This window comes from Gigantopelta aegis, chromosome 8, assembly GCF_016097555.1.
Source record: "Gigantopelta aegis isolate Gae_Host chromosome 8, Gae_host_genome, whole genome shotgun sequence".
Lineage (NCBI taxonomy): Eukaryota > Metazoa > Mollusca > Gastropoda > Neomphalida > Peltospiridae > Gigantopelta > Gigantopelta aegis.
Window position 1 is genome coordinate 64,114,617 of NC_054706.1, and position 20,652 is coordinate 64,135,268.

General features: G+C 37.9%; 1 protein-coding gene across 1 annotated transcript in view; it reads left to right on the forward strand.

The window, feature by feature from the left end:
• The window catches only part of LOC121379778, a 32,597-nt gene extending 14,213 nt beyond the window's left edge, over positions 1 to 18,384 (forward strand). The window contains exons 3-8 of the mRNA XM_041508429.1: positions 2,389 to 3,223; positions 5,959 to 6,053; positions 9,073 to 9,352; positions 12,307 to 12,488; positions 13,632 to 13,737; positions 15,058 to 18,384. Coding sequence (XP_041364363.1) covers positions 2,389 to 3,223; positions 5,959 to 6,053; positions 9,073 to 9,352; positions 12,307 to 12,488; positions 13,632 to 13,737; positions 15,058 to 15,242 — 1,683 coding nt within the window. The 3' untranslated portion in view covers positions 15,243 to 18,384. The remainder of the gene's footprint in view (positions 1 to 2,388; positions 3,224 to 5,958; positions 6,054 to 9,072; positions 9,353 to 12,306; positions 12,489 to 13,631; positions 13,738 to 15,057) is intronic.
• The last annotated feature ends 2,268 nt before the right edge of the window (positions 18,385 to 20,652 follow it).

Sequence of the window (20,652 nt, forward strand, 5' to 3'; positions counted from 1 at the left end):
TTCCATAAAATGTGTTTTCTATCGGTAGTTTGTTGGAAAAATAAAAGTTAATCGGACTGAATAACGGTGACATTAAGGGAGGTAATACTTCGTTATGTTATCTCCCTTAACTTGAATTTCAAGCATTTGGAAATAATTCGGCCCCAGTTAAGTTTTGGACCAAGTCAGTCCTGTCCCATTTAGAGCCAGGTTTTATTTATGTATTAAAATGAGATTGTTGATTCACTGTGTCTTTACTTGTCTGTTTCAAACTCAAACGTTAATTATTTTAAATGTCGACTTGTATATGTGTTATGCTGCGCTCCAATTGTCTCATGCTTATCGTGATAACAGGTCCCTCCTCGATAACGACGTCTCCAGTCATGCATGTTGTTTTAATCACGTCAGAAGTCATGTTCACCAGTGGAGGATGAAAACATGTTTATATTTTTATGACTCGACTTTAGATGGCTTTAAAGACACAACTATTTACAAAACCGTATTTAAAGATTTACAAGGCAGTATGTGACGAAAATAAATATTATTTAAACCAAAACTAAGGTAGCCGATTGGTATCTACTAGTAACACATTGAAGCCTGGTAATTATTATCACAGTGCTTTTATTTAACTTTTAATGACTGCAATTTAAATGCATATGTTAGCACTGCCATTAAAATAGTAATTTGCTTAATTTCGTTTAATAAAATTATTGGGTACAGATTTTGATAATGATAGTTAATAGTCCTTCACTGTTTTGGTGGAACCGGACACAAACAGTAACTTGTAATTACTATTTAACAACTAGGAATTACCCCTTCACGAGCTCATTCGATTGCGGTCCTAATAACAATTACAGCATTATAGTAATGTGCCGTAAAATGGCAGATGAATCAATATAATGACAAGTATATATTAGCTGGCAACTAAATATAAGTGGCTGGTGACTAAAATATTATACTTTATTGGCCAGGGATGCTGCATATAAAAGATCCCATGCTGCTAATCGAAAAGAGTAGCCCATGAAGTGGCGACAGCGGGTTTTCTCCCTCAGTATCTGTGTGGTCCTTAAAGGTAGACTAAACTCCAAGAAGAGCTTTATGTGTTGGAAAGATGCATACTCGAACCAGCAACATGTACTGACACTTTAACAAATGAAAAACATGTAATTTTAGAATTAATAAAAAAAAATGGATTATTCCTGTTAACTGGGGGCAGCCATTTTGTTTAATTTTTGTGATATCTGGTGGTATAGCTTGGGGCGAAGTGACATCAGCTCAGGTCCAACTTCTCTGTTATGCACAGTGTAAACAAATGCTCTAATTTACGACAAGGCGCTTCGCTTTCATCAACCTGACTTGTAAAACAACATAAATGACTTGATAGTATAATAAACTATTTAACTAAATATATTTCAATTTGCATCAATATAACGAAATGGAGTTATAGTATTTTTTTTCTTTTAAAAAATCCAAAGAAAAAATGCATATTATTAGGCCTATTGGTAGGATACATTCGAGCAAAAACGACCACTCATGATACCCAAGTGATAAAAAAAAATTCTCTGGGACTACGTAATTGGTCAGTTTTGTGATTTTTGGATGGGAAAGTCTACTTAATCAAGGGTTTTACAGAATTATTTACAGTAATAAAGCTGGTAAAGTCCATTACGATTTGAGGTTATCACACAATACCCTGTGGTCTTAATAAAAGAGGCACGTCTTTTTAATGTGTCTAGGGACCATCTAAATATACACCTGCCAATCAAAAACCACAGGTACAGGACATGGAAAGAAAAGACCAATTAAGCAAGAAAACACTCCGACTATTATTTAAGTATGTGGGTTAATTTATATACAAAATATAATACAGTTATTTCAACACTTTGACAATGGTGGTTTATTTTGTATTGAAAAATAAACCACATATACACGCTGCTGTGTTACTGGGATAGATATTATTACAGAACATTGTGATGCATCTGCAAAAATCAGGTATGTTTTGTTTCTTCAGTTCGAAGACTAATTCCTGACTTGACACGTTAGGTATTACGTAACCACCAGCTCGCCAGAGGGCGTATTCACTGGGATGGTACAAAATAGCTGCGCCCGTTATATATAATAGTCGTCACATTTAACCATTTTATTAATTAATTATACGATTATACTTGTTGATATTAAGCAATAATGTGCATTATGTATCATTGAATATGCACACCAGTCCAAAAGCCTTGTTTTAGCATTCCTTTAACCATATATCCGACGCCATTACATATATCTGTAAATAAAATGTGTTGAGTGCGTCGTTAAATAAACCATTTCCTTCCATCCTTCCAATAGCCGATGATTAGTAGATCAATATGCTCTGGTGGTGTGGTTTAAACAAAACAAACTTACTGATTATTATTTCAGATGGGTGTGATTGGATTGCTGTTCATTGCGACACTGACCGATCACTGCTGCCATCTGCTGGTGAAATCCAAGTACTTTGCCATTAAGACAGCCATCTCCAGATCTGAGGCTCAGGACGAATCCTCCTCCTCTCCTTCTCAATCTGAAGATCAGTCTGATGACACGCCATTACTAATAGAAAACGAGACATTCCACAGTCTGACGTATGGAGACATAGCAAACATTGCCTTCGGCAAAATCGGACTATACGTCGTGAATGCCTGCATATTTTTTACTCAATATGGTTTTTGTGTTGCTTATTTCATCTTCATAGGCAATACGCTTTTTAATTTGTTTCCATATAAAACGTGTCATGTGACTTTTTCAAATGCAAGTGTATCACAAGAATGTATTCTCAATGATTTCTCTTTAAATGTGCATCCTGTGATGGCTGTGGTTAACCATTCATATGCATATAACAATTTGCCATATAATACGAAAGACAGTACACAGTTACCGTATAAATATGTTTCAAGTTCAGGATCATCCAACTCTGAACTGGTCTCAATCATCATGTCTGAATCATTGCTCAATAATTCAACTACCTTGCCCACAACAGCAACAACAGCGACAACAGCCCTGACATCCACAGTTGCAGCAGTTAACTGGACTCACTTCAACAACACAGTTTTGATGACCACAGCACCATCGAAGAAGTACCTTGTTTTGGTTCCTTTGCCGATCTTCATTTTATTTGCATATATACGACACATGCGTCATCTTGGCATTGTCAGTGCCACAGCCAACATATCAATTCTGATTGGATGTGTGTCTGTGCTCATCTATCTCTTTGTTGGTAAGTTTGATAATGATAATAATACATTTTTAATTTTCATAAATCTCAAGTTGGTTTTCATCCACAACATAAATCAGGCCCATAGCATGGTGGACATTATTGGGGGGGGGGGTGGCAATTGAATGAGCGCAAGTTATTTAGGGGGTTCGGGGACATCATTCAAAGGGTATTTGCCCATTACTGTAACTCTAGTCGTTAATCTCGATGCGTTAGTCTCGCTACAACTTTTACATTCAGTCAAGATGTAAAGGTTATAAAAAAAACAACCCAAAACAGCTGAAATTATTGGGGGGGCCCAGGCCCCCCTGGCCACCTCCCCTGCTACGGGCCTGTGAATTGCGGAGGATATTAAATTGGGTACTATCTGCCCATCCATCGGTGAATGCGTCCGTTTGTTTGATCGTGTTTACAAAACCCAGGGCTAGCTCTGAGAGAGCAGAACATTTTGTCAAAACATTTATTTAAACTGGGTTCGTAAGTGGCAAATTTGGCGAGTGCCAGAGCTAGCCCTTTTCATGCTGTGGTGTCGTAAAACATTCATTCATTCATTCATTCAGAGCTAGCCCTGGAACCAGTCAAATATAGCACGGTGGTAAAGAGCGAGATCGGTCTGGGATCGATCCCCATCAGAAATAGCCCAGGATTTATTACGATGACAAAATTCCGAGAACTCATCTGATACGCTGTTACTTAGCCTCATGTGTAGTGTTTTTGTTAGTACTTATGTTAATTCCACGTATTCCATTATATTTAAACGTCGATATAAATAATTTTCACAAAAATTACCAACTTCAAATGAAAATGATGTTATTGTTACTATTTTGTGCCATTGTAACTTTTAACACTTTGTATGCAGCAATGAACGTGCACCCACCCACCCCAAGTAAGGTCCGGTCACTGATCAATCGCAGCAGTCACCACCATGTGTCTTGTGGACTGCTCTTCTAGTTTGTGTTCTCAAAAGGGTACAAGCAGGTTCATCAGAAATAATTATATTACAATCTGAAGTACCTTATTTTTTGTTTAAAAAGACAAAATGAAAATTACTTGATATTTATTGCAATTTTAAAGAACATTAACTGCTTTAAAATATCGCACAATTTTGAAAAACTTATTAAAATAATACTTACACTTTAGTAAATGCATATTATTTTATTTATTTATAAAAACTTTAAGTGAAAATATGTTAGCAACAGTTATAAACTTGTAGACCTACCCCATCAACGTGGATTTTGTACAAAATTAAACCAGGCAAATTCCTTGAAATACTTCAATATGAGGTTGAAACACTGCTCACAAAAGTAAAGTCCAATCATATCCGTGTCTTGCAACAGAAATTAACAGTCAACGAAAATATTTGTTTCAGTGTATCCTGTATTACAATAAATCATGTTCAAAACACAGACTACAATACCAATAAATTTGCCTTTGGTTCACTCCTAAGTCAGTGACGTCATGTAAAGAGAACGGAAAAAAATATTACATCATACTTTTACTTACTACAAGCGTTTTCATTGAATATCGTAAGTAAGGAGAATAGATAATTAGATTTTTAAAAAGTGTGGGATTTCTTTAATAAAACCACAATAAAATTGCTTACAGATACTCCTAATAGGTGTAGTATTAGAATAGGGATAATATCACTGTGTTTCGTTGTTAACAATAAGGATTTATCACAAAATGTTTGGATTAAATCCAAATTTTGTGATAAATCCTTTAGTTACCAACGAAACACTACATATCCCCTAATTATTTTTTATCCATAAACAATAACACTCAATAAGACAATTTGCCCATTATTGGACCGGTAGCAATTTATCTTCTAAAAAATTTGTTTTCTATCGGTAATTTGTTTGAAAAATAAAAGTTTGAGACAAGTTATATCGGACTATGAATAACAATTTTCCAGTATTCAAGAGTAAACATGTTAAGGGAGGTAATGCTTCATTATGATGTTATCTCCCTTAACTTCAATTTCAAGCATTTGGAAATAATTTGGCCCCACTTCAGTTTTGGTCCAAGTCGGTCCTGTCCCATTTAGAGCCCGATTTTATTTATGTATTAAAATGAGATTGTTGAGTTACTGTGTGTCTTTACTTGTCTGTTTGAAACTCAAACGTTAATTATTTTAAATGTTCGACTTATGCTACGCTCCAATCGTCTCCAGTCGTGAATATTGTTTTAATCACGTCGGAAGTCATGTTCACCAGTGGAGGATGAAAACATGTTTCTATTTTCATGACTCTACTTTAGACGGCTTTAAAGACAATTATTTTCAAAACCATATTTAGGATTTACAAGGCAGTATATGACGAAAAATAAATATTTAAACCAAAAGTAAGGTAGCCGATTGGTAACTGCTAGTAACACATTGAAGCCTGGTAATTATTACCACAATGCTTTTATTTAACTTTTAATGAGTACTGCAATTTAAATGCATATCTTACCAGTGCCATTAAAATATCGATTCACTTAATTTCGTTTAATAAAATTATTGGGTACGGAATTTGCTAATGATAGTCAATAGTCGTTCACTGTTTTAGTGGAACTGGACACAAACAGTTGTAATTACTACAAATGTATTTAACAACTAGGAATTAACCCTTCACGAGTTCATTCGAATGCAGTCCTAATAACAATTACAGCATTAGTAATGTGCCGTAAAATGGCACTAAAAGCACGTGTTTTATATATTTTGAGCAGAAAATAATGAAGATTTTGTTTTTGTACTTCAGATTTTTCAGTGAGTAGCCATTATGAGCTGTTTGACTTGAGACATAGTCTCATTTTCTTCGGCCTGGTAAGCTCATCGTTTGAAGGAATCGGATGTGTAAGTAAACTTGTTGCATGGTTGTGTAGTTTTTTGTATTATTATCAATATGGTTCAACATAACCAAGTTAAGTTGTGATAATAAGTGTAATGACGTAATTTTGGGAAGCGACATCATAAAATGACGTTGCTTCTCCAGTCCTAATTGAAATATGAAGTCATTTCGTCGTCTCCTCCTAATTGTGGCTGAAACATTTTGAGTTGGGTCTTGTTATTCATAAAGAAAACAACAATAATAATATGGATAATAAAGAAATTATTACACTCGTGTTGGAGTCGTACTGATTTTAAAACTTGTATCAGGATTCATCTATTACCCTCGCTCTCGCTCTGACAATACAAAAATCCTGACACTTGTTTTGTAAAATCATTACGACACACAAGCTCATATAGTAATCTCTATTTACATGTATGTACCATGTGCAATGAAGCCCGATACCCTTGCAGGGGCTTAGGATTGCAATAACTTTCAGATTTCAGAAGTTATTTGATTACCAAGTAATCCATTTATGACCTTAAAGCAGGAAGTGTCAGCAATGATTAGAACATTGTTTGTTTTACAAACCTGAATGAAATTCAACACAATATTGTTTTACAAACCTGAATGAAATTCAACACAAGTGCAGTGAAGTTTGAAACACTGTATTACAAGCATTAATCAAAAGGGAAGATTCCTAAAACTAAAAAAAGTATAGCAAAGAGAAAAGAAAAGACCCCCCCCCCCCCAACTAAAACATTAAATCGTAACCACTCTTTAAAAAAAAAAAAAAAAAAATCACTTTAGGAAAAAATGACTGGTCAGTCCTGTCCAGTGTATACTGAATGTGCAGGGCCGTAGCTAGGATTTTTTGTTTTGGGGTGGGGGGGGGCAACTGAGTTGTTAATAGTCTAAAACTCCTTTTCTTTAAGTTTCTATAATGCTTTCCGAATTTTTTCTGGGGGGACAACTGCCCCCCTTCCCCCCCTGCTAGCTACGGCCCTGATGTGCAATTAGAGAAATACGCTTCATTAGTGAGGAGGGCGCGACGTAGCCCAGTGGTAAAGCGTTTGCTCAGTGTTTCTCTACCTCTGCAGGGGCGGCACAGTGTAAAAAATAGTGATGCGGCTCGTGGTCGCCTTTCAAACTACTTGTAAGGACATTTTCACAGATGTAACAAATATAACCACACACACAAAAGTGGTACGGCCATGCCGTACCGTCTGCACCGCCCCTGCTCTGGGTTTTCTTTCTTATACTTTCTGACACCTTTCTTTGATAGATGACTGGTACGTCCCATAATGGCTTGTTTGTCCTCTCCTGCCATGTACAGTTGCGTAGCACACGTTTTCTCCCAGGAATGATTGCAAAAGTTATCACTGAGGCCAGCACGTTCACACAACACTTTCAAGATACTTTGCAACTTGTTAACACCCAAGACCGGCTTTCCATATATTGAATAGGATGCCGGTAGAAGGAACACTTTCCATCCAGTAGTGATAAGTATTGGCCAAACAGTGATGGATCCAGAAAATCCATAAGGCGGCATGCCAATGGAACTTTGGGGGAGGTTTGGAGGGGATCGTAAAAAATATATAAAATTAAATTATAATAAAATTATAACTGTCACAAAATTTATGGGGCCCCCCTTTAGACCCGGCTCTGCCAAAGTAATCTGCAATGCAGCGGTCTCCTGTAAAATATGTATGATTTAATATGGGGCAATTTGTTAGGTTTTTTTTGCATTTAGGGAAATATTTTATTAATATCTCTGTTAACACACACACACACACACACACACACACACACACACACACACACACACACACACACACACACACACCCACACCCCAACCAACCAACCAACCAACCAACCAAAACGTGTTTTGAACCCTTGAAATACTTAAAATCCGCACTTTAACATTGTTATAATGGAACAAAATATAGTCCGTGTATATTATCAAAGAAATATGCATTACCTTTTAAATGAACTTTGTGCAAAGCTGCATTTTTGGTTTTATTTACTGCAATTGGAGGTTTGTGTGTAAATTTACAAATTATTTCATAAACACCTTCAAAATGGAGGGGACTTATTTAAAGACATAGGCCAATTTCCAGTCAAATATGGTATATTAAAATAATTAATTTGCAGGCATCAAAATAAGGGCTGGTGCTTTTAAATGGAATAAAGGCAACAGTTTTAGAGCTCGTATTGCTGAATATTTAACCACCGAGGATTTAATTGATGTATATAATATATTGATGTATATTGAATAGACCACAAACATCTGTGAGCACCGACCTGAATTGAATGTGATACATGTTTGACTATATCAACCTTTTTCTCACATTATCAACTCATACTTTGTATGTTAATTTCTTTTCAATATCACCTGTCCTCAACAAATGCTTATTCCCCTAAGGATAGTAGCCTGGTTCGAACATCCCAGCAGCCAATGGAATGGCCTATTGTGGTCAATGTGTTTGTTATAATGCTTCATTGAGTCATTTAATACCAGTACATCAACTGACTGTGACCCTATGCCTTTTAAAAGATATAATTGTAAATTTAAATTTTATATCCATAACATGGCTCAACTATTAATTTGTTGTAATACTTTTCTGAGTCATTTAATATTGGTACATCAACTGACTCTGAACCTATGCTTTTTAAAAGATATAATTGGAGATTTAAATTTTATATCCATAACATGCAAAGGCGTAACGCCCATTATGCACAGTACGCATGTGCGTAATGCAAAAAAAATCCGAGAACAGGTCGAGGCTGTTTGTAATTGTTCTATCGAATATCCTCTTAAAATTGACTCAAAAAACTATTTTAAAAAATGCCTCAGAAAAGGCTCAGAATGCATCTATAGGTGTCCCGAGTTTCAACATTTTCACCGGGGGGGGTGGTGGCACCCAAATTTCCCCGCTCAGGCATGCCTTTGGCATGCGTAATGCAAAAAAAATTCTGGCTACACCCCTATACATGTATCTAAATTATTAATATTCATGTCACTATTTCTCTTTCATCAACAGGTAATACCAATCGAATCCAGCATGAAGGGAAACCGCCATAACTTTCCTCTTTTTTTACACGGAGCTGTCATTTTTCTGTCATTTATGCTTTTGGTGTTTGGAATTCTGGGATACCTGCGCTTTGGTCAGCACGTTGCTCAGATGATCAACATAAACATTCCCCCGGGATCCTTGGTTTCTCTCGTGGTAAACATCTGTCTGTGTGTTGGTGTTGTCCTCACGTTCCCGCTACAGCTTTTCCCCGTTATTCAAATGGCCGAGCTTTATATATTCGGAGATGGTGAGTTTGTGCTGATTTTCATGGATTTTTTCTTCAGGTCAAATGGGTGTAGCTTGATCTGCACCTTGGGGGGGGGGCTTAACTTCCACATGCAGAGCAAGCTGTTGTAGCACACGCCTGCCATGGGTGCAGCTGTCGACTTACGTCGGTTCCTCCGTCCAGGACAAGAACATTTTTCTTCTTTATTTTTAACTTTATATTCAGGGGTCGAATTTTACACTATTCTGCAAATAGTAAATTTCGAAATGGAATAGTAAAACAATTCTTCCAATATTCTTCAGCTACATTTTTCTGCAGAACAAATCCTTGTGCTACTAAGACCTTTCTCATGCACTTACCAGTACAAAATAAACGTCTTTTTGGTCGAGACTAATGTTTGGAGTGAGTTCGTTTGTAATTCCAGCTAGTACGCAGTAATGCATAGACTGGTATATAAACAATTGTTCGTTACGCAATGTTATACAGGGTGACATAGCACAGTCAGGAAAACTAGTGGTACATTAATAATTGAAGGGATAGGACATTTTTAGACGGAATAGTGTTTTTTTGAAATTCACTATTCCTTTGGGATAGTTGTAAAAAAAAAAAAATCTCAACCCCTGATATTGGTTTGTCTGGATCAAAACCTAACCAGACCTTGCCCATTTCAGGGGAGCTCTTGCTCCTCATCACTCTTCCGAGACTAGTTCAGGGAGAGTAATTTTTAGCTCCCCTTAATGTGAATTAAAAACATATATAGCACTAAAAGAAGGAAATGTGTTATTTAATGATGCACTCAACACATTTTATTTACAGTTATATGGGTCAGACATATGGTTAAGGACCACACAGATATTGAGAGAGGAAACCCGCTGTCGCCACTTCATGGGCTACTCTTTTTGATTAGCAGCAAGAGTTCTTTTATATGCACCATCCCACAGACAGGGTAGTACATACCACAGCCTTTGATGTACCAGACGTGCACTGGCTGGAGCAAGAACTAGCCAAATGGGTCGATCCAAAACCGACTGTGCATCAAGCAAAAACTTTACCACTGGGCTGCGTCTTGCCCCTGGTTAAATATTAATGCTCAATACGGTAATATCGTAATGGAAAGAAAGAAGTGTTTTATTTAACGACACACTCAACACATTTTATTTACGGTTATATGGCGTCAGACATATGGTTAAGGACCACACAGATTTTTAGAGGAAACCCGCTGTCGCCACTACATGGGTTACTCTGCCGATTAGCAGCAAGGGATCTTTTATTTGCGCTTCCCACAGGCAGGATAGCACAAAACATGGCCTTTGTTGAACCAGTTATGGATCACTGGTTGGTGCAAGTGGTTTACACCTACCCATTGAGCCTTGCGGAGCACTCACTCAGGGTTTGGAGTAGGTATCTGGATTAAAAATCCCATGCCTCGACTGGGATCCGAACCCAGTACCTACCAGCCTGTAGACCGATGGCCTGCCACGACGCCACCGAGGCCGGTATATATCGTAATGGCTCTCCATTATCTAAGTTTGAGGAGCAATTAATCATTTGCCTCAAAAAAAGACTTTCACAGAGAGGTCAGCTGTCGGACCTTTTATATTGATTTTTAGTTTGATTAACAGTCAATAGAATAAAAATGGGTGGCTTGACTAAAATTCCTTGCACTGAAAAAGAGAGAGGGGAGAAACTTCACTTATTATCATGTATATTTCAGTTTTCTTTCCAAATGATAATTTAAAAAGAAAAAAGAAAAAAATTCAAATTTTTCTACATTTTATTCTAAAGTCTCCGTGATATGTACTGTTTTGTCTGTGGGGAACGTTCTTATATAGAAGATTGCTGACTACTTTACTGGTATGAGTAGCCTACGTGGTAGCAACATAGCAACAGGTTTCAGGGTTAGGGTTAGGAACGTTCTTATATAGAAGATTGCTGACTACTGGTATGAGTAGCCTACGTGGTAGCAACATAGCAACAGGTTTCAGGGTTAGGGTTAGGAACGTTCTTATATAGAAGATTGCTGACTACTTTACTGGTATGAGTAGCCTACGTGGTAGCAACATAGCAACAGGTTTCAGGGTTAGGGTTAGGAACGTTCTTATATAGAAGATTGCTGACTACTTTACTGGTATGAGTAGCCTACGTGGTAGCAACATAGCAACAGGTTTCAGGGTTAGGGTTAGGAACGTTCTTATATAGAAGATTGCTGACTACTTTACTGGTATGAGTAGCCTACGTGGTAGCAACAGGTTTCAGGGTTAGGGTTAGGAACGTTCTTATATAGAAGATTGCTGACTACTTTACTGGTATGAGTAGCCTACGTGGTAGCAACATAGCAACAGGTTTCCTCTTTCTCTCTCTGGGGACGGGACATAGCCCAGTGGTAAAGCACTCGCTTGGGATTAATCCCCGTCGGTGGGCCCATTGGGCTATTTCTCGTTCCAGCCAGTGCACCACGACTGGTATATCAAAGGCCGTGGTATGTACTACCCTGTCTGGGATGGTGCATATAAAAGATCCCTTGCTGCGAATCAGAAAGAGTAGCCCATGAAGTGGTGACAGCGGGTTTCCTTCCTCAATATCTGTGTGGTCCTTAACCATATGTCCAACGCCATATTACCGTAAATAAAATGTGTCGAGTGCATCATTAAATAAAACATTTCCTTCCTTCCTTCTTTCTCTCTCTTGACAAATTATCAAAATAACAAATTTTTTAGACAGCAGTTATATTTTAAAATATGCTGAGATATCGTTAAACAAATTTTATTCAATGATATTGCTTTCATGTAATCAGAACAGAAAGCCCATATCTCAATGGAAAATTATCATCATTTCATTGGCTGTTAAGATGTCTAATGGAATATTGGGGGGGAGGGGGGAAGAGATGCCATTAGTTAGAGGTCAGGTTAAGTATTCACACAAAAAAAGAGAGACAAATTATATAAAGTTTCTTTTTTCACTTTTGTTTTATGTAGGTCGACTCTGTGGTCCAAAGAAACGAATGCTGCAGCAAAGCAACAGACATTACGAAGCTACAGACAGTGACGCAGAACAAACTGACGGCCAGATAAACGGGACGGCGGAGGATTACCAGGTGTTAATACCAAACGGTTCCACGGACGCAGCAAACAGCACTCCTGGCACCATCTCGGACAAGGTTAGTGACACTTTCCATTCCATTGGCGGGGGGTGGGGGTTTGGGCAGGATATAGCCCAGTGGTAAAGCGGTCGGTCTGGGATCGATCCCATTGGGCTATTTCTCGTTCTAACCAGTGCACCACGACTGGCATATCAAAGGCTGTGGTATCTACTACCCTGTCTGTGGGATGGTGTATATAAAAATCCCTTGCTGCTAACTGAAAAGAGTAGCCCATGAAGTGGCGACAGTGGGTTTCATCTCTCAATATCTGTGTGATCCTTAACCACATGTTTGACGCCATATAACCATAAATAAAATGTTTTGAGTGCATCGTTAAATAAACCATTTCCTTCCTTCCTTCCATTGGCGGGATTTAGCTTGGTTGGTTGAGTGCACACCTGAGGTGCTTTCATCGCAGGATCAGATCACCTCAATGGATCCTTGAAGTGAATGAGTTTTTTCTCGTTCCAACCCGTGCATCACAACTGGTCAAAGGCCGTGGTATGTGTTTTCCTGTCTGTGGGAAAGTGCATATAAAAGATCCCTTGCTGCATGAGGATAAATGTTGCAGGTTTTCTCTGATGATGACTAATTACCAAATGTTTGATATCCAGTAGCCGATAATTAATTACTCAATGTGCTCCAGTGGTGTCGTTATACAAAACAAACTTAAACTTTCCATTCCATTTTTGTCTTGCCTTTATAAAGTGAAAAGTCAAGATAGAGGAATTACTTTTCTGACAGAAGTGGCAAAAACTTTTGCATTAAGGTTTCTCATTTAGATCATTTTCTGACAAAGTATATGTCCAGGGTTAATGAAACTTGGTTTATAGTTGCACCTCATCGCACTTCTACTAAAAGGTTTACGGTAGGCAAGACATTGAAAATGCTAAATCGTACATCACAAAGTTATTAAACTATATATTTTGTTAAATTATGCTGGTAACATTAATTATAAGAATTGACAGCAAGTATATTTTCCGATTTAAAAATATGAATTGAAAAGAACATTGTGCTCACTTTTTGCATGAACATCTATGCAAAGTTGTACTGTGTGACACAGTCAATCACCTGATCAGAGGTCATGACCTCTCAGAAAGCAAATTCCACAATGTGAAGAGATGATAAATATCACATGGCTATTTCTTCCGTCTTTTTCAGGTTGCAGCATGGAAAAGAAATATTTTACGCACATTTATTGTGCTGTCAGCGGCTGGGTTTGCTGTTTTGTTTAGAAACAGTTTTGCCTATCTTAATGGATTTGTTGGTGAGTATTCATTTGTAATATCCTTTTGCTACATAATATTAAACATTTATAAGCTAACATAGTTTATATGGGCCGTTGAAATCCTGGCCTATGACCTCTGGTTAATGACATAAGATATACATCACAGTGATAAAAATATGCAGAATGTTTTACTAGTCCACCGGACAAATACATCTAGAAATCTACGTGTCCGCCAATATTTTCACTTGTCAAAATAAATGGTTTATTTTATTTAAGTATCAGGATGAAGTTTGTGATTGCTAAAAATGAAACTACACTGAAAATGTTTACTTGTCCACTGGACAACCACAGAGTCACATTTTGCTTGTCCGAATAGATTTTCACTTGTTGGGACAAACTGACAAGTGCTCATTTCGAACACTGCATCACTCGTGACGTCACATTCATACCGTATTGTTTCTGTTTGTAGCGCCCCCTCTAATATAAGCGCCCCCTATGATCACGAGAAATGTATCATGAAACGGTACCCGTAAAATAGTAAAACTGGCTTACCTGACTTGCAATGATTATAATCGGTAAACAAATAAAATCCAAACAGGTGAAGCACTACGACACTAGTATGGGCGAACAGTATGTCACACATGTCGTTTATCAAATGTATGTCGCTGTTATCTCCACGCAGAATGAACGCACGACACTCCGTTAATGCTGTTCAAAACCGGAAGTACAAACATACCGGTAGGTATTTACACCGACACCGTAACACCGCTTAAAAAACGGGTAAATGATAACTTTAACTAAACTGCAAACTGGAGTCAAATGACAATAATTTGTGTACACAGTGACAATCGAAACGTGTCAGTTACAAACTACCGGCCAGAGCTATCAAATACACTCCGCAGGCCCTATATGCCTACGTGCACAGTACCATGTATTTCGATAAATCAGCTGACGATGTACGGTACGCTATGTCATTTCAACAAGAAAACATCACTGGTGGAGTGACTCGGCGGCAAAGCTTTTGATGTCTCAGCGAGCCAGACGCATTGACAGTTTGATACGAGGATTTTTCACACATATTACGAAACGTGTTCTAGTACTCTAATTAGCGCGCCCCCTTTGTGTTTTGCATCGCGCCCGGGCGCTACAAATAGGAACAATACGGTAGCTACATTACAAAATCGCTAATTTGACCTATGACCTCTAGTTACTGACGTAGGATTATCGGCTTTATCCTGTTCAGGCCTGGATGAAAAATTCCGCTCAGCAAGCCTCATGGAATTTCCCATTCTTACCTTCACAGAATAAAGCCGATATTCTACATTTCATTAACTAGTTATTCTGTATTTAATATTACAGGTTCTATAGGCAGTACGACACTGGCCTACATTATGCCGTCCCTGATTCACACCAAACTTGGAGGTACTGACTTGAAGAGACCCATCCGGCTGAAGAACTACATGATAGTAGTGGTAGGAGTTGTGTGTGGTGTGGCCAGCTTGTGTGCCACTATTATCGAGTTGGTTAACAATACGTCCGTATGAACACACACACACACATTTTAATGTTAGGGCATAATATTATACTACGAGTTGTGTGTGGCGTGGCCAGCTTGTGTGCCACAATTATTGAGTTGGTTAACAATATGTCCGTTTGAACACATACATTTTAATGTTAGGGCATAATATTATAATTATACTAGGAGTTGTGTGTGGCATGGCTAGCTTGTGTGCCACGATTATCGAGTTGGTTAACAATACGTCCATTTGAACACACACACATTTTAAGGTTGGGGCATAATATTTTAATGTTACGGCATAATATTTTATGTGAACCATCTTTTTGTTCATGTGCTGATCAGTTATACAACTTTAAATTGTTGCGAACTGCTAATAGGTGTTGTGGTGAACCATTAAATTCTAAAATTAAAAGTTGTAGGGCTGAATTTATGAAGCCTGTTTTTGTTAAATGCAGGTTTTAAATCACAAATGCAGGTGTTTTATCATTGTAAATATATGTAGTTACATGCATGGAAGTCAAAAACGGACTTTGTAACTTCAGCCCTTAGTATTCAGGGTTACCAACACTTAATGTATTCCAAAAATCCATATATTGGAGAGATAAAAAAAAAATTCTCAAGTGATTTTTAGACACAGTATGCAAAAAATAGTTTGTTATTAATTTGTCAAGCCAGTGTAGTAATTTACGTATTGCGAAGCCAGGTTAGGTAACTCACGATTTGTGTAAAAATAATTTGTATAATCAAACAATTGGATACCTAGGTAGAAATCATGTTACAGTTCCCAAAGATTCTGAAATATTGGTCCATGCATGACATCCAGGCCCATCGGAGCAGTTTTTTTAAGTGTGTGGAGGGGTGGGGTGGGGAGGAATGAACAGCACCCAAGATGAATTGAATGGCATTAAATGCCTTTTCTTGGCATCTGAATCGCAACATTAGCCATTTTGAAAAAAACTATTTAAAAACTATTTTAAGGATTATTTTGTATAGTAATATAACCAAAGAATAATTTTATTTAGATGGCCGTAAATGCACCAGATCTCAGACGGGGGGTGGGAGGAAGCATTAATCACGATCCAAGACATTGGGGGATATGTCCCTTCCCTGTGAAAATTTAAAAATTGAATGGCTTTAACTGTTGTCCATCCAGCTTTACAACTATAAAACATCATCACTGACCCAAGTGTCCAACATAAAATATGTACTTTTAAACCTACATTTTCCAAATTGTAAGAAAACAACTAATGTAAAACTATTCGTGTGCAATATTTTAGGAGAGATCTTAGTGAATCTAATTATACAAATAAAATTTACAGATTCTGAAGAACTTAATTAATATTTTAAAAATATTCTTTTAAAATCCTACGATCGTGATCCATGACATCATTGTTTGACGCTTTCACGAAATTTATGGAGTTATTACCGTTTTATTGGGACCCCCTGCAAGCAAGCAATTTTGCCTCTTACCTGTTTGTGTCAGTCCGTCCGTTTGTTTGCGGATATCTCTGATTGTGATATCAGGAGATTCCTGTTCTTCCATGCTCCCTGTGGTCGATTGTTGTGCACCATTTTAATTTTTCATCTCTTCTATTGATGACCACAGTAACTTGTATTGCCCTAGAGGCAACCCGATCTCTTTAACGTCTCTGTCATCTAATAGTATGAGCACTTCTCTAGAGTTCAGTTCTTCACTGTGCAAAACTTATGCTGTTTTTCTAGTTAGTCCCAGCTCTTTCGCCCATGTGTCAAATTTAAGTTTTCACTTTTCTCTGCTTCACTGTCCACTATCTCAGGTTGTGGTGTAAAAACCTCTCCTGTTGCAGCCATTTTTCACATAAATCTTAGTTGTTGTTACACAATGTGTATTATCATCATATTAGTTATAAATTTGCAATTTTTATTTTTATTTGGATTTTTTTTGCGCAAAGCGAAAGAAAACTTGACCGCTGTTCTGGTCTGCAAGCTAGCAAGTGACTTTCCCAGAAGCTGTGAACTCTCTTTCACCATATCAGGGCAGTTGTTTATAAACAAGTGCGGGGCCTGGTCTTTCTCTCTCTAAACTAAATTAAAGTTTTATTTCCACATAAGTGAAAGACACTTGTGGTGTCCCTGTTGGTTTCATATTTATCAAGCCATGTCCTAGGCTTTTCTGTTGCTGAGTCTTTAAAACTATTTGGGGTTTTAAAACATGGACAACTTGCTAATGGTTTGCTTGTACCGATTTCATTTTCGTGTCCATATCATTTGCCTTTTTTCCAGTGACATGTTGGGTTTGTATGCTAGGGTTATCAAAATGGCTGTTGTAAGTCGAGTTTCGATGCCTCGGCGGGAAGGTATTGGCTTACCTTCATTTAGTTTTACCATCTTGATGACAAAGTAATAGGGGTCGTATTATGCATCTCCACCATATGTTGTGGGATTGTCCTTTTTTTTCACAAATCTCAACCCAGATTGGGGAATTAGTAAAGATTTTTATTCTTCTAAAATGCTGACAACGTTCACCTCAGGGCACCTGTTGCAACAGAGTTACTTGTTTTTCAGTATAAATGTAACAAAAACTACTTGCCACACAACTATATCATCAAACATAAGTTTAACAACAACATCAAGGGCTCAATATTTATTTTACTTCTGTCAATAACTTTGCTATTAATTTATTTTACAAATGATAGTCTTAACTGCTTTCTTTAAAAGCTTTTCGATTACTCCATTGTAAACACTGTTAGCTTGTGAGTCATCATCATACCACACATGACGTATTCTGTGTTCCACGATCATGCCATCAAAGAAATCTCCTCTTTAATCTGGTTGCATCATTCAGGTTTGTTTTGTTGTTGGTTCCTCCACAATGAAATGGCCAGTTTGACTAACATATATCTTTTTCATTTGTATGTTGTCAAGGTAGTTGATGACTTACTTTTGTGCCCTTCATTCTGGAGGAGAGAGGTAGCACATGGTAGCATTTGGAGCATATTTATTAGCAGCATCAGACATTCTCACCATTTCTACAGCATCGGTATTGTGGCAGTGCTGACTCTGTCTCCTTCCCATTGGGCTATTTCTTGTTCCAGCCAGTGCACCACAACTGGTATATCAAATGCCGTGGTATGTGCTATTCTGTCTGTGGGATGATACATATAAAAGATTCCTTGCTACTAACAGGAAAATGTAGCATGTTTCCTCTCTAAGACTGTATGTAAAAATTACCAAATGTTAACATCCAATAGCCAATGATTAATAAATCAATGTGCTTTAGTGGTGCCATTAAGTAAAGCAAACTTCTTTAATCTGGTTGCATCGTTCACCTTTGTTTTGTCATTGTTTCCTCCCAGTAAAATGGCCAGTTTGACCAACTTATCTCTTTTTTTCATATGTAGGTAGTCGAGGTATTTTTTTGTGTGCACTTGATTCTGGAGGAGAGGTAGCACACATAGCATTTGGTTCATATTCCTTAGCAGCACCAAACGTTCCCATGATTTCTTCAGCATCAATATTGTGGCAGTGTGCCTACTCTGTCTCCTTCTTGAGTTCATCAGTAATATCAATGCCGAAGTGTGGGTACTGCCTATCCACAACTTCAACCACTTCAAAAGGCATGCTCTCACCATGGAGGCAGACATAGGCTCATCCATGTGTGTTTTGTTACAGCATGAACAGAGTTTCGTCATTGGCAGATAGTTGATTTCCGAAAACGTCAATTTTTGTTGAACCTCTGTCCTTCAGCTTCTCGATGATTTTTTTTTTTACAGTGCTTAACATTTTACCACTTTCAACAGGCATCCTCAGAAATCCTCATCACATCATTGAGAGTAGCATTGTTATTTCACATTGTGAATTTTGATTTGATACGGTTTTGTGTGGGGAAAAAAACCTTTCACACTGTACTGTTGAAATGGGCACCACAACATTTCAGCAGAATGAGAATGTTTGGCAACACTTCTCTGTACTTGGTTCAAATGTGACTTAAAACACTCAATCAGTGATGAGCCACTGTAACTATTGGCTGCCAATCTTTTGAACTGTTTGTATTTGGACACACATTGAATGGTGTTAATCAGGGGTGGGAATTCTCCTCGGATCAGCTGTTTTCCTCATGGAACAATGCGTTTCCTCACATTTTAATCATCCTTAAAATGGCAGAGTTTAAAATAAAATAAAAATACAAGCGTGATTTTTTTCAATTTAGGTGTGCATTATTTCACGCCCATCAGATTGAGTTGACGGGGGTTCACAGGCGTGATGGCGCTCGCCACCGTCACAAAAGTCTGCTTACAAATAATTTAATATATCAAAGATAAATAAGTTGTCAAGTTCCAGTTCAAAACTATAAAATTATTGTTTAATAGTCCAAATTAATTGAATGGCAACATCCTGTTTGTTTTACTACTTGCATTATGTGCAGCTATAAACCAAATAAAGCACACTAATGCAATCAACAAAACAAACTACCACTCAGTAATGCAATAAGAATGTGAAGGTTAATTAAAACAAACCTGCTCAGTCTTTTCTTATATGACTTTAACTGGCACATATTGACCCTGCTTTTGAGATGTTTCCCATCCTTTGAAAGGGTCACGGTGCCCTTTGGGTGAATGGCTTCAATGGTATATGGTTTCAACCAGTCTGTTTCCAGGCGGCTACCTTTACGTCCTAGTTTGACCATATTCCGTCTCAGCTCCTCATTTCCAACCACAAACTCCCTTTATGGCCTATTTTGACCATATTCCATCTCAGCACCTCGTTTCCAACCACAAACTCCCTTTATGGCCTAGTTTGACCATATTCCATCTCAGCACCTCGTTTCCAACCACAAACTCCCTTTATGGCCTAGTTTGACCATATTCCATCTCAGCACCTCGTTTCCAACCACAAACTCCCTTTATGGCCTAGTTTGACCATATTCCATCTCAGCACCTCGTTTTCAACCACAAACTCCCTTTATGGCCTAGTTTGACCATATTCCATCTCAGCACCTCGTTTTCAACCACAAACTCCCTTTATGGCCTATTTTGACCATATTCCATCTCAGCACCTCGTTTTCAACCACAAACTCCCTTTATGGCCTAGTTTGACCATATTCCGTCTCAGCACCTCGTTTCCAACCACAAACTCCCTTTATGGCCTAGTTTGACCATATTCCGTCTCAGCACCTCGTTTCCAACCACAAACTCCCTTTATGGCCTAGTTTGACCATATTCCGTCTCAGCACCTCGTTTCCAACCACAAACTCCCTTTATGGCCTAGTTTGACCATATTCCGTCTCAGCACCTCGTTTCCAACCACAAACTCCCTTTATGGCCTAGTTTGACCATATTCCATCTCAGCACCTCGTTTCCAACCACAAACTCCCTTTATGGCCTAGTTTGACCATATTCCATCTCAGCACCTCGTTTCCAACCACAAACTCCCTTTATGGCCTAGTTTGACCATAT